The 14,069-nt window shown below is 40.7% G+C and overlaps 1 protein-coding gene across 1 annotated transcript in view; it reads left to right on the top strand.

Moving 5' to 3' along the window:
* The window catches only part of LOC307024704 (arf-GAP with dual PH domain-containing protein 1), a 36,654-nt gene extending 22,901 nt beyond the window's left edge, over positions 1-13,753 (top strand). The window contains exons 6-11 of the mRNA XM_079659049.1: positions 784-930; positions 5,438-5,521; positions 6,753-6,815; positions 7,166-7,237; positions 9,227-9,455; positions 12,808-13,753. Coding sequence (XP_079515175.1) covers positions 784-930; positions 5,438-5,521; positions 6,753-6,815; positions 7,166-7,237; positions 9,227-9,455; positions 12,808-12,836 — 624 coding nt within the window. The 3' untranslated portion in view covers positions 12,837-13,753. The remainder of the gene's footprint in view (positions 1-783; positions 931-5,437; positions 5,522-6,752; positions 6,816-7,165; positions 7,238-9,226; positions 9,456-12,807) is intronic.
* The last annotated feature ends 316 nt before the right edge of the window (positions 13,754-14,069 follow it).

Genomic DNA, 14,069 nt, shown 5'->3' with positions numbered 1-14,069 from the left:
GTAGAAATACACGTTTTTTTGTGAGACTGGGTTGAAGAAGATGATGCAGCTGGAATTAAAGGGTGTTCATACTGTAGTGTACACAACATCAACGAAGCATTTAAGACAAGAAAACTGACATTTAATACAACATTATAATCACTGAAAACAATATGTCCGAGCCCCTTTCTCCTGGGTTTAAAGCCGAATTGAAATATGCTCGCTTTACAAAAAACCAATATGCTCTTACTTCAGTATATGGAGAATTTTTAACAGTTAAAAAGAAGAAAGCCACATCAAATACAGGCAATAAACAGGCCTAAAGTCTCTGAATTAAAATATAGGCTTTAATGCACTGGTACTATGTCGTTTTGCAATAGTGTAGAGCACTTCTTTTAATCACAGATGTGGAAAAACAAAGGAACATTTTGATCAGATATATTTAATGTGTACTAAGTCCTGTTTTTAGTTCACTCTATGATTTACATTAATGCACACAATGTACACAATATCTGTTGTCTTTTAAATGACTGCACATATTTTATTCAATTTCTTAAAATAGTTCTCTATCTGTGTTTTTACATTTTTGTTCTACTTTTATGTATGCACCATGACATCAAGTCAAATTCCTCGTACTTGTCGACCTAATAAACCTATTTCTGATTCTGATGTCATAAATAGGCTAAATAGATTAAAGTATAGGCTAAGTAAAGAGTAGTTTTGACTTTATTGCTTCTTCTAATGTACATTTTCATCAGATATATTCAATGCGTACTAAGTCCTGTATTCTCCCTCTCCCCTAAGGCCAGGGATCCCAAAGCGATGATGAAGATCGAGACCCTGAACGCCACCTTCCAGCCGGCTAAGATTGGAAACCCGTGTGGTTTGCAGATCACCTACCTGAGAGACAACAGCACAAGGAACATCTTCGTCTACCACAGCGATGCTAAGGTACACAGATCATCTCTTGTTCTCACTGTAATCGTGCTCCTTAAAGAGGCAAGAGACAACTTTTCTACTTTCTGTCTCCAAATGGTGAGACTGTTAAATGTTACTGTTGAAAAAACTACTGTAAAGCTTGCTGTTTTCCTCAAAGCATACTTAGATAGATAAGTATACATCTCTCTCTCTCTCTCTCTCTCTCTCTCTCTCTCTCTCTCTCTCTCTCTCTCCCTCTCCCTCTCCCTCCCTACCTCTCTATCTCTCTCTCTATCCCTCTCTCTCTACCTACCTACCTATCTATCTATATATCTATCTATCTCTCATTCTCTCTCCCTCTCTCTCTCCCTCTCCCTCCCTACCTATCTATCTATCTATCTCTCATTCTCTATCTCTCTCTCTCTCTCCCTCTCTCTCTACCTACCTATCTATCTATCTATCTATTTATCTATCTCTCACTCTCTCTCTCTCTCTCTCTCTCTCTCTCTCTCTCTCTCGCTCTACCTACCTACCTACCTACCTCTCTATCTCTCTCTCTCTCTCTCTCCCTACCTACCTACCTACTTACCTACCTACCTATCTATCTCTCTATCTCTCTCTCTCTCCCTCTCGCTCGCTCTACCTACCTACCTACCTACCTATCTATCTCTCTCTCTCCCTCTCTCCCTACCTACCTACCTACCTCTCTATCTCTCTCTCTCTCTCCCTACCTACCTACCTACCTACCTACTTACCTACCTATCTATCTCTCTATCTCTCTCTCTCTCCCTCTCGCTCGCTCTACCTACCTACCTACCTACCTATCTATCTCTCTCCCTCTCTCGCTCTACCTACCTACCTACCTACCTACCTCTCTATCTCTCTCTCTCTCTCCCTACCTACCTACTTACCTACCTACCTATCTATCTATCTCTCTATCTCTCTCGCTCTACCTACCTACCTACCTACCTACCTCTCTATCTCTCTCTCTCTCTCCCTACCTACCTACTTACCTACCTACCTATCTATCTATCTCTCTATCTCTCTCGCTCTACCTACCTACCTACCTACCTACCTATCTATCTATCTCTCTCCCTCTCTCGCTCTACCTACCTACCTACCTACCTACCTCTCTATCTCTCTCTCTCTCTCCCTACCTACCTACCTACCTACCTACCTACCTCTCTATCTCTCTCTCTCTCTCCCTACCTACCTACTTACCTACCTACCTATCTATCTATCTCTCTATCTCTCTCTCTCTCCCTCTCGCTCGCTCTACCTACCTACCTACCTACCTATCTATCTATCTCTCTATCTCTCTCCCTCTCTCCCTACCTATCTATCTATCTATCTATCTATCTATCTATCTATCTATCTATCTATCTATCTATCTATCTATCTATCTATCTATCTATCTATCTACCTACCTACCTACCTACCTATCTACCAAAGCTACCTGACTACACATTTACCAACCTATTCAGACCATGAGTGAAAAAGTCAGGAATATATTCGAACAAATGATTGTTATAAACTCTTATTATGGTGTTTCTCTCCCTCCCCTCTTACCAGAAGTATATGCAAATGTGACTTTTAGCGACCTTTGAAGCTAATGCTAGCTGCTTTCATTGGAAAGAGTGGGTCACTTTGGTTGTTCCACTTTAGCTGCCATTTCCATTTATTTGGGATAATAATGCAAAGCAGTTTTATTGGTGTTCTTTAATAACTGGGGTTAGCTACCTGGGAAAACAAAAGTGCCTTCCACTTCCTGTTTGGGTTGCACAAGGATTATTCGTAGTAAAAATTAGGCTTATAGGGAACTAATGTTATCATTATCAAGTAGCCATTGTTAGAGCCACAATGAAGTCAAAGTTATTATTTAGATTCATAATTTGATTTATATTGCCATGGTGAATATCTTTTGATGAAATGATTGTTAATTTCAAATCGTAAATATGATCTGTTTCCTTTTACCCTCCGGTGTTTATTTAAGTGAGGTAATTGAGGACAGCCGCGGTGCTCTGAGACCCGATGAGACGGGGAGCGGAACAGTTTTTCGACCGCAAATTGTAAACAGAGATTAGTGTGGCAAATTGGACTGCAAAGTATAGTTTATATAGGAAAGCATACCGCCGAAATATTGATTTACATTTGTTATTTTGAGACTATTTAAGTCAATACTTTTTTGTTAATAAATTACATGTTTTGACTGAAAACCTTCGGCTGCTTATTGCTTTGGATTGCGTGTCGTCAACCCCGCTCTATAGTGGCAGAAGGAAACCTTGGAAGCCACTACAGCCATTATATTGTGCAATTATCATTTACAGTACTTCATTGTGTCAAGACAACCTCCAAAGACTTCTCATGTTCTCCATGTCACGTCTGAGAGTGCAGTAATACAGGGTTGGTGGTATAATATGCCCGCTGTCTGCTTTCCGAAACACACTCGGACTTGGGAGTGTCCCTCAATAATTCATTTCCTTTTGGCTTTTTGCGTAACTCTTCATTTGTAGTATCAGTGTCTTCAGCAGCGACAGAGCACTCAGAGAGAGTTTGACACAGTTTGTGGGTGTTTTGGCTCTGAGGCAACGTCTACTAGGGTAAAAGGTGGACTTTAAGCTTTGTTTCAAAGATGTCTACTTCCAAATTAAGGTAAAAGAACAAGCTTTCAATCAAAAAATGGAGGGGCTATCAACAAAAATGGCTGTGATTGACATTAGCACTGCACAATGAATCAAGTTTTTACCAAAATGTAACACAGCCAAACTCACCCTGAACACACACAAAGTCACAGCCGAAATAAAAACAATAAGTGTGGCTTGATATTGAGTAAGAAAAAGGTTTATAGGTTGATAAACGCTGTGAGAATGGGTCTGCAGAGAGAATTTCGCCGCGATCCCAACTGTCTGTTATCAGCCTGCAGCCAGGGAGGAGAGATCAGTAGAGCTGCCTGCACTGAGTGTGTGTGTGTGGATTGGTCAATTTGGACCAATCAGCGGGGGCTTAGCGTAACGGCTCCGCGGACGTAACGTAACGGCTCCACGGATTGGCCCATTTAGTTCCGGGTACGTGCTTTCGTAAGCAGACCGTTTACATGCAGAAAAACCTTCATAACACACAAGGGGACGGGTAATAACCGGAAAAGCATGACATGGGACCTTTAAATAAAAAAAAGATGATCAAATCAGTGAAAATAATCGAAATGATTTATTTTTGCTAAATTGTGCAGCCCTAATGTACATCCACAATAAGGAAAAGCAGTAGAAATTGCCACAAAAATATCGAAAATGGGAGGACTTAGCAAAACAAAAATGGCAGCAATTGCAAAAGTATACGTATACGGGAGGCGAGTGGCGCAGTGGGTTGTGCGTTGGTGTTGGGATTCAGGTGAGCACAGGTTCAAACCCCACTGCAGTCAGCATGTCGTTGTGTCCCTGAGACCCCACATTGCTCCTGTGTGGATTGCCCACAGTATTGAGTATGTTAGTCGCTTTGGATAAAAGTGTCTAACAAGTGACATGTAATGCAATGTATACAACAGTATGAATGTAAATGACCTTAAAAAGCCCTAACCCTTATAAACACTTGCACATGTCAAAAGTTTTTAAATCCCGTCTTAAAACCCACCTCTTCTCCTTAGCATTCGTAAACAAGTAGATTGTTGCTTTTATTTGCTTTCAGTGGTCTATTGTTTTTATTATATGGCTGTTTTTTATTTTTTAATTGTTACGTTTATTCTGGTTTGTTTTGTGTTTGTATCTTTTATTTTAAATGTATGTATTTGATGTTTTGTGAGCTTATCTCTCTGTACAGCACTTTAGTCTGAAGGTTTTAAAGTGCTATATAAATAAAGTTGGATTGGATTGGAATATCATTGATATATATGTGTGTGTTGTCTCTGTTCTGAGTTCATAAACAAAGACAAGATTAAAAAGGAGACTTACTAAAAGCCATTTTATAAGGAGAGTAGTCTGGGCTCATTTGAACCCTTTAATTGTATTTATTTATTTTGTATGTTCTTTACCACTATTCCTGTCATGCTATGTTTCTTTCTTTATTATTTCTTGTTGGCTGTTCTGTTTGTCTTCTATGTTGAAAAAGGGAAGCATGATTTCCACCCCAAAGAAGTCTGCGTACACTTGGATGCTTCTTCTCAATACAAGTATTTGAAACATATTATTTGGAGAGTGAAAAGAGCGATGGTGGTGCTCCCTCTGCTGGCTGGGTGGAGAAACTGCAGGCTCAGACAGGAAGGGTTCATTGGGTTCATTCGGTGTCACAGTCACTCTTCTTCTGTGGTGCTGTTATCGACAGCTCTGCAGCAGCACAGAGGCCTCTGAACACACCTTAGTGATGCCTTCACTGGCAGCGGAGAAAAATGAAAAAAACACACATCACTCACTCTGAGTGTGTGTGTGTGTGTGTGTGTGTGTGTGTGTGTGTGTGTGTGTGTGTGTGTGTGTGTGTGTGTGTGTGTGTGTGTGTGTGTGTGTGTGTGTGTGTGTGTGTGTGTGTGTGTGCGTGCGTGTCTTTATTACAGGAGATGGTGGACTGGTTCAATGCTATCAGAGCGGCCAGGTTCCATTACCTGCAGGTGGCCTTTCCCGGAGCCAGTGATGAGGAGGTGAGCATTTAAAGGTCACCTATTATGCAAAATCCACTTCTTCATGTCTCTTCTACATCAACATGTGTCCCCTCTTCTACATGTCTCTTCTACATCAACGTGTGTCCCCTCTTCTTCATGTCTCTTCTACATCAACATGTGTCCCCTCTTCTCCATGTTTCTTCTACATCAACATGTGTCCCCTCTTCTACATGTCTCTTCTACATCAACATGTGTCCCCTCTTCTTCATGTCTCTTCTACATCAACATGTGTCCCCTCTTCTTCATGTCTCTTCTACATCAACATGTGTCCCCTCTTCTCCATGTCTCTTCTACATCAACGTGTGTCCCCTCTTCTTCATGTCTCTTCTACACTATCTATCTATCTATCCACTTTGTGATGTCATAACGATGTTTTTGTCTTGTGTAACCATTAGCCAATCAGCAACCAAGGTAACACCCCCCCCCCCCCCCCCTTATCACCTGAATCTCCTCCTAGAGCACTATTGAGTTCTTTTTAACCAAATCTCTCTCAGAGGGGCGTGGGGAGGGGCTCCTTGTTTTCATTCTAAAGTAACAGACAGAGAATCAGCACTTTGGAAACAGGGATGAAACAGAGGGGATTATGGGTAATGCTGCAATGATCTGTTTGGTGTTTCAGCCAATCAGAGACAGGCTCTGGATATATCTGAGGCCTGTGATATATTGATGAAAAACATTATAATAGGGGACCTTTAATTACACACTCATGGGGTTTGGGACCATTACTGGATAGACGCTGGTTGGAGTCCCCATGCAGTCATACAAAAAGTAATAATAACAATAAACAATAAAACATGAACAGTGATACTACTACAAAATTAGAGACTGCCCCAAATGATAAGCCAAATCAAAAATATAGGTCCTTAATTTACTTCTAAATGATTTGTCTATTTATGTATTGTGTTTTTTTTCTGCTGAATGACGAATTTGTTTTAAACCTTTGAGCAAAACATTTGGTAAATTCAAAATGGTATTTTTTCATGATTCTTTGTGTAGAAAGTTTTACAGATTTGACAGATCTCAGTTTTAAGATTGGTCGATCAACTTATTGAAAAAATAATTGATTCAAATAAGAGGCAAAGACATTGTAATAGCTATATCTAGCTATTTAGCTCTAAATGCTAACGATAGTCCCGACATCATCCATGTTTTGAGCCCTTTTTTGCATCTTATTATTCCACTTATCTCTCCTTCGTCTTCTCTCCTCCAGCTGGTGCCTAAACTGACCCGAAGCTTCATGAAGGAAGGATTTATGGAGAAAACCGGTCCAAAGGTTTGCATACTCACTGGATCCTTAAGCTCCTGCAACGTCAAATCAGGATGTATACTATTACTAAACCTCATTGCCAAAGTTACATTAGCCTACATTCAAAAGCATCTGGAGGTCATAGTAGAGTAGTTTCCAAGTTGTTGGTGACTTCTTATAATGAAGCAATACTTTTTCTTTGAATGTTTACTTTAAATAATGTTGTTCAGCTTAAATGATCATACCCTGACTATCACCAAAAAACATTATACTGGAAAAGTTAAAAAAACTGGATCTAAACTTGCAGAAAACCCTCTCAACTTTCCTAAATAAAAATTGTCTCTTCAACGTGTAATGGAGTCTCTTTCCCTCCTCAGCACACAGAGGGCTTTAAGAAGAGGTGGTTCACCATGGACGACAGGAGACTCATGTACTTCAAAGACCCTCTGGTAAGACCTCATTATATCCCCTTTGTTTCTGTCTGATCGCTCACTTTCTTCACCAGACTTCCTCAGACTCAGGGACAGTTTCATTCCACGGCCTGTTCAACACCTGAACTTTTGAAAAAACATCCCTAACATTCATCTGGTTGCAACTTACAATTTATTTATCTAATGTATCATATTCCAATTACGTACGTCTTATTGTTTTTTTTTTATTTGAAGTGGAGCCATGAACAATGAGAAGTGCCTCAGGAAGGCCAAGTTTGTTCCTATGAGTCAACTGGATACCACATCCATAAATCTAGTCGTGATGACCCTACAGCCCGTACAGACTGGAGTCCAATGAAGTACTTTTCCCATTACATTAACTACAAAGTCTTTGAAGATTTGGCAGCATTCACCAAAAACCAAACTAGTTTTGTATTGATCAAATATACAGCAATGTTCAGATCTATTCATTATTTATTGTTCAAACAAAGGTGAATGCATTCTTCTATTAATATCGTTCTATAAGCATAATATCAGGGCTCAACGCTAACTTTGTAAAGTGGTTGCCAGGCTGGCAACCAGGCACCAGCTTTTGGTTGCCAAAACTGAAAATACGGTTGCCATTTTTAGTCACCTTATATTTTAAATAATGAAGATACTATACAGTTATACATCAACTTAATAATTAAAATGTGACACAAAAGAATGTTCAAATGCTTTACAATAAGTAATTAACACAATTAATTGAAACCTAAGTGGTAGGAAACTTGTCCACCCTCAATTGCTGGTATACTAAACACCAGTAGTGCAGCTGCTGTCATGTTCTTCACAGATCACTAGTTTCTTGGTCATCCGTTGTCTCCCTTTCAAATGTGGGCTTTCTTGACCTTTGTGCTGACCCCCACCATAGATCCATTGGCCCTTCAGCATTGAAGTCTTGGATTGGCCAGACTACAACATTTCTAATGTTAAATAAATGAAAACCATTCATAGTTAAGAATTAGATATTAATGATTAATTCTGTAAATTACTTATATTTAACATGTGTTACCTTTTTATAGAAGTGATTATATTTGTATGCCAATATTTTCCTATGGTAAAGTTTCGTTTTGCTCTTTTATTTTGGTAGTAATAAGATCGGGACTCTTATTTTGAAGGAACCTTTACCGGAAGTGGATGCACAACGGGGCAGAATGTATATAATATATATTTCACCTCTGCCAAGACTTTACAAATGTCCTCTTTGCTTTTCGTTCGGGTTCATCTTGCGCTTTATCAGTTGAATCACTTTAACATTCGCTTGAGATGTTGACGGGTTGGCCGAACTTTTTACCCCACAGTCAAACAACTTAATTTACTTCGCCATTTTTTGTAAAACAAACACACGGCACACCTTGTACGCGAGTAAACGTGCATCGCTTTCTGTCTCCGTAATCACACCAATGCACGTGCTAGTAGGCTATCAGGTTCCGACTGGTCACAACAAATAATTAACATTTATCTATTTAGGGGTGCACATTTTGCTGTTTGCTGTCCTTATTTCTTTATTTTAAAAACTGGTTGCCACTGATGGCATCCAAAGGCCAAGAAGTGGTTGACACTTTTTCTGAATGGTTGCCAATGGCAACCTGGCAACCGTTACTGTCGAACTGATAATATGTTACATCGTTTATCTGTTAATTATGGCGGTCTTTTCACGCTAAAATGGTATTGGCTTCTTCTACAGTTGATATCATGTAACATTTAAAATTAAGTAAAGAATTGTCTAAATTGCAAGATGTTTTTTTAACCCTAAATAGGTAGGAAAAGGAAATACAAAAAAATTGGGAGACACTTTTGTTCCTCGGTTCCCAGGAGGATATAGACTCTCCTTGCACTATTTTAACTATTGTATCTGTTTTATTCTGTTGCACTGTTAGAGGAGCCTGTGACCTAAGATTTTCATTGACATATCTACACTGTATCTATGTACACATGACAATACAAGCGTTGACTCTCGTCTCTCAGGACGCCTACGCCCGCGGAGAGGTGTTCATCGGCAGTAAGGAGAACAGCTACACGGTGCTCTCCGGGCTGCCCTCCTCCACGCAGGGACACCACTGGAGCCACGGCATCACCATCGTCACGCCCGACAGGAAGTTCCTGTTCGCCTGCGAGACCGAGGCCGAACAGCGCGATTGGATATCGGCCTTCCAGAGGGTCATCAACCGACCAATGAGGCCGCAGGAATACGCAGGTGAGAGACATTTGAATACTGAATGGAGTTATTTTCCGTAAGGGAAACATTTAGCCTGTTTTACTTTTATTTGATACTCTCTGAAGTGTTTGGTTTCTAGTAGCATTGTGGAGTAATGGTTTGAAGGAGTGGAGTCTGGTTTGTAAACTTTAACCTCTAAAAAATGAAGGAGGTTCTTGGATTCAATGGTATTTGAAGGCAAATGTGTTCCCCCTGTAGCACCTGATATATCGAGATGCTTGTTTGTAACAAAGTTAAACAACAATTACCTTCCGAACACATATAATTACTACAATGAAAAAGCCACTAAGGCTTGGTTTTGTCCTAATGTGTTGTCTTTCATTTAACCTTTGTTACTGTCACAGAAGCATCAGGGGCCATTGTATCTCATTTAAACCCACACATTGTTGTTGGAAGTGGTTGTGTGTGAGCTGAACTGGTGGAGTTGCATGTTGTAAAGCCCCAGTGGCCCAATGGATAAGGCACTGGCCTCCTAAGCCAGGGATTGTGGGTTCGAGTCCCATCTGGGGTGATTTACAGCTGAGCCTATAACCAAGAGGTCTATGGGTTCATATTAGTCTTTGGGAAGAGAAAGATGTTAGATGTTAACCATGGACATGAGGACATCATGTCAGTGGTCTGTGATAAAAAAAGCAAAAATATTCACAGTTAGTTGGAATCAAACTAGCTCCAGAACAGAACTCAATTCAGTGCAAACTCTATTGAGAGAAAACCACATGTGGAATGGTGTCCCCTCACCTCATCTCTTGTTCGGCCACTTAGAGTTCAAAGCCTTGAGTTTGGCATTCTGGTGGGTGTTTTAGAGGAACCTAAAGTGACAGGAGAGGTTGGAAGATAATAGAGGCCATTGTTCTCTCATTTAAAACCCCATGTTGGGCATTGTGTGTATACAGAACTGGTAAAAGATGGTGTTTTAAGCCCCAGTGGCCCAATGGATAAGGCACTGGCCTCCTAAGCCAGGGATTGTGGGTTCGAGTCCCATCTGGGGTAATTTATAGCAGAAGAGTGCGATTCTTGTCTCTTTCGCACAGTGAGAGTGTACCGGGCCCCTAACCAGGAATACAATGGATCAGCCACTGGGCTCCTAAGCCACTTATTGTAGGTCTGAGTCCCATTTGGGGCCATTCACAGCCTAGATACAAAACAAAACATGGGGCTTCTCTTTCATGATCGCAGTATAGATCTAATTATGAAAGCTTAGTCATGAAAGCTTCTGCTGCTTTCAACAGTAGGCCAAGAAGCTGTTTTCTGTCCATGTCTTCTGCTTCAGTGCCATGGACAGCACCGCACATAAAACAACAAACAGCTTTGTACATTCTGTCTGTATGTGAACAGAACTGGTGAGGTTGTGTTACGTAAAGCCCAGTGGTGGCCATGCAGGTTTCAGGCATTTTTTCAGATTCATTTTAAATGTTGTTGCTTTATATTGATGTGAGATGTGTACACAACTGGGGGAAGTGTAGCATTTTGAGCCCCAGTGGCCCAATGGATAAGGCACTGGCCTCCTAAGCCAGGGATTGTGGGTTCGAGTCCCATCTGGGGTGATTGACAGCTGGGCCTATAACTGAGATGTGTATGGGTTCATTTAGTGTTTGTTAGATGTTAACCATGTAAATGAGGACATCATGTCAGTGGTCAGCAAACATATTCATAGTTAGTTGGAATCAAACTAGCTCCAGAACAGAACTCAATTCAGTGCAAACTCTATTGAGAGAAAACCAAATGTGGAATGGTGTCCCCTCACCTCATCTCTTGTTCTGCCACTTAGAGTTCAAAAGGCTTGAGTTTGGCATTCTGGTGAGTGTTTTGTAGGAACCTAAAGTGACAGGAGAGGTTGGAAGATAATAGAGGCCATTGTTCTCTCATTTAAAACCACACGTTGGGCATTGTGTGTATACAGAACTGGTAAAAGGTGGTGTTTTAAGCCCCAGTGGCCCAATGGATAAGGCACTGGCCTCCTAAGCCAGGGATTGTGGGTTCGAGTCCCATCTGGGGTAATTTATAGAAAAAAATGCAATGATTGGCAACTGAATGAGGGCGATTGTGGCTGCGAGGGAGGGCGGTCGTCTTTCAACCAGAAGGTTGTGGGTTCGATCCCAGCCCATGCAGTCAACATCTCGATGTAACATTGGGCCAGATACTTAACCCTGAGTTGCTCCCGATGGCATGGCCGACAGTGTGTGAATGTGTATGAATATTAGTTCCTAGAGGAAGGTACACTGCTCTGTATGAATGGGTGAATGACATCTAATATGTAAAGTGCTTTGAGGGGTCTTAAATACTGGATAAAGCGCTACATAAGTACAGTCCATTTACCATTGTGTCTTTCGCACAGTCAGCGTACTGGGCCCCAAACCCTGACTACAATGGATCAGATCAGCCAATGGCCCCCTAAGCCAGGTGTTGTAGGTTTGAGACCTTTCTGGGGCCATTTACAGCTTGAATACAAAACATAGGGCAAAGAATACATCTAATAAAGAAAGCTCAGTCACGTAAGCTTATACACCATGGACAGTGTCTATAAACAACAGCTGAGCAAAAATCACAGGGCTTATCTGTGACTGCATGTTTCCCCCTCCTCTTGTTTCTTGTTTTCTTATCTCATTTGAAACGACGCATTGTGTTACCCGTATTGTTAATGCCTGTAAGTGTACGAAACAGGTGAAAATGCGGGGTGTATATCACCATTCAAACATCTTTTAAAAGTTGAACAAACCCCACACAGCTCAGTGAAATGTTGACTTTATTTGATCATTTCAGTAAAAACTAACGTTCATATTTCTCTTTTTGATTATAATACTGATGAACGTTCAAAACAAAGCACTTTGGCAACTTACCACATACGTTTTAAAAAGCTTAATAAGCACCGTAACTTTCATGATATCATTTCTCCGTCATAATCGGTTGTTTCCGTGAACGGCCGACTGTTGTGTGACGGTAAATGCTGCGGCTGCAATGCATTGTGGGGCAGCATTTTCTCCTTTCCTTTCGTAAAGGAAGGCCCAGTGTTTCCTAAGCTAAAGGAGGTTATAAAGGAAGTTTGAAGCCTCCTTTCCTATCACCTAGAGAATTGGAACGGCTCTTATCATGGCTGCCACTGAGGGACTTCCGGGTCATTTCACTCCGTTAGGAAGGTTCCTAAGCTAAATGGACTATTCAACCGCAACCCTAGACTACAATGAATAAGCCACTGTCCATTCATTGTAGGTTGGGGTCAAATCTGAGGCCGTTTACAACCCAAAAAACGAAACACAAAAACCTGTCTAACCTATAGAACTATCTCCCCGTTCTTCTGTTTCAACTAACTCTATTTTTTCTTGTGTCTTTTCAGTGGAGGCCCATTTTAAACACAAGCCTTGAAGACTGCAGGAAGACGAAACTCAGCGAAGTCTCATCAGATCAGAGACAATCCCAACGTGTGACCTGAGACCATGTGGGGAGGAAGTGGGGATAAGAAAAAGGAAAATATAGAGACAAAGGGACTGGAGCCTATCTGTGTGAAGAAAACTTGAACTCAAATGGGACTGAAGGCCCAGAGGGTAGATGATGTCATCACTACGCGCCTACCAAACTCGTGCTAAACATTAACATCCCACCTTTCCTCAGCCATGTGGATCATTCCCTTTCTCTCGTCTGGTTCATCCTACCTGTAATCTAATGTAATTATGTAATCTAGAGTCATTTCACTGGTTGCTTATAACAAAGACAATGCATTGTTAATTTATTGAATGTACAGTTTTGATGACAGTGGCTTAAAATGTGTGTGTGTGTGTGTGTGTGTGTGTGTGTGTGTGTGTGTGTGTGTGTGTGTGTGTGTGTGTGTGTGTGTGTGTGTGTGTGTGTGTGTGTGTGTGTGTGTGTGTGTGTGTGTGTGTGTGTGTAGTTTTCTGTTGAGGTTGCTGTGAGGTCGAACCTCTGGCACTGAGACCCTGTTAAAAAACCTGAACCTACAAAGTGCTGTTAACAACAATTATGCATAAAAACACACACCTGAAATCTCTCAGTGATCACCGTGGCTGTTAAGGTGGCCGAAGGGTTCTTTAAAACCTCCATGTTCTCTTATTTATTCGTACCGTCGGACATATCATCGTTGTTGCTGCTTTTAAAAAGGATTGTAATGTGACAGGATTGTAATTTATACAACACTTCTACTCTGCAACTGGTTTGTTTGACCATCTGGTTTTGAAGACACGTTGTTGTGTTGAACTTTAAATGACAGTGACAAGTTTGTTTCATTATAAAAAACTTAACATGAATACAGATGAAGCTAAAATCAAGTGGAAGTGATGGCTTTTTTTCTTTGCAAATATGTCTGTTTTAAACAATTGTACTTTTCAACACTAGGGGGGTTTATTGAAGCACATCCAAGAACATTAAGGTGTAAGCTAAGTGTAAAGCCACTGGTAATGAAGGTGCAGTTACATCCATTCACACAGCTGAAGATGGAGTTTTTCACCAGTAATGCAGATTGGTGACGGATTAATATGAAGGAATAAATTAATTAATATGGAAATAAATACAGGAATAAAATAATTAATAAATTAGGAAATATATACAGAAATAAATAAATGTGGAAATAAATACAGGAAATTA

This window comes from Notothenia rossii, assembly GCF_949606895.1.
Source record: "Notothenia rossii genome assembly, chromosome: 11".
NCBI lineage: Eukaryota > Metazoa > Chordata > Actinopteri > Perciformes > Nototheniidae > Notothenia > Notothenia rossii.
This window is presented reverse-complemented; position numbering and strand designations above follow the sequence as displayed.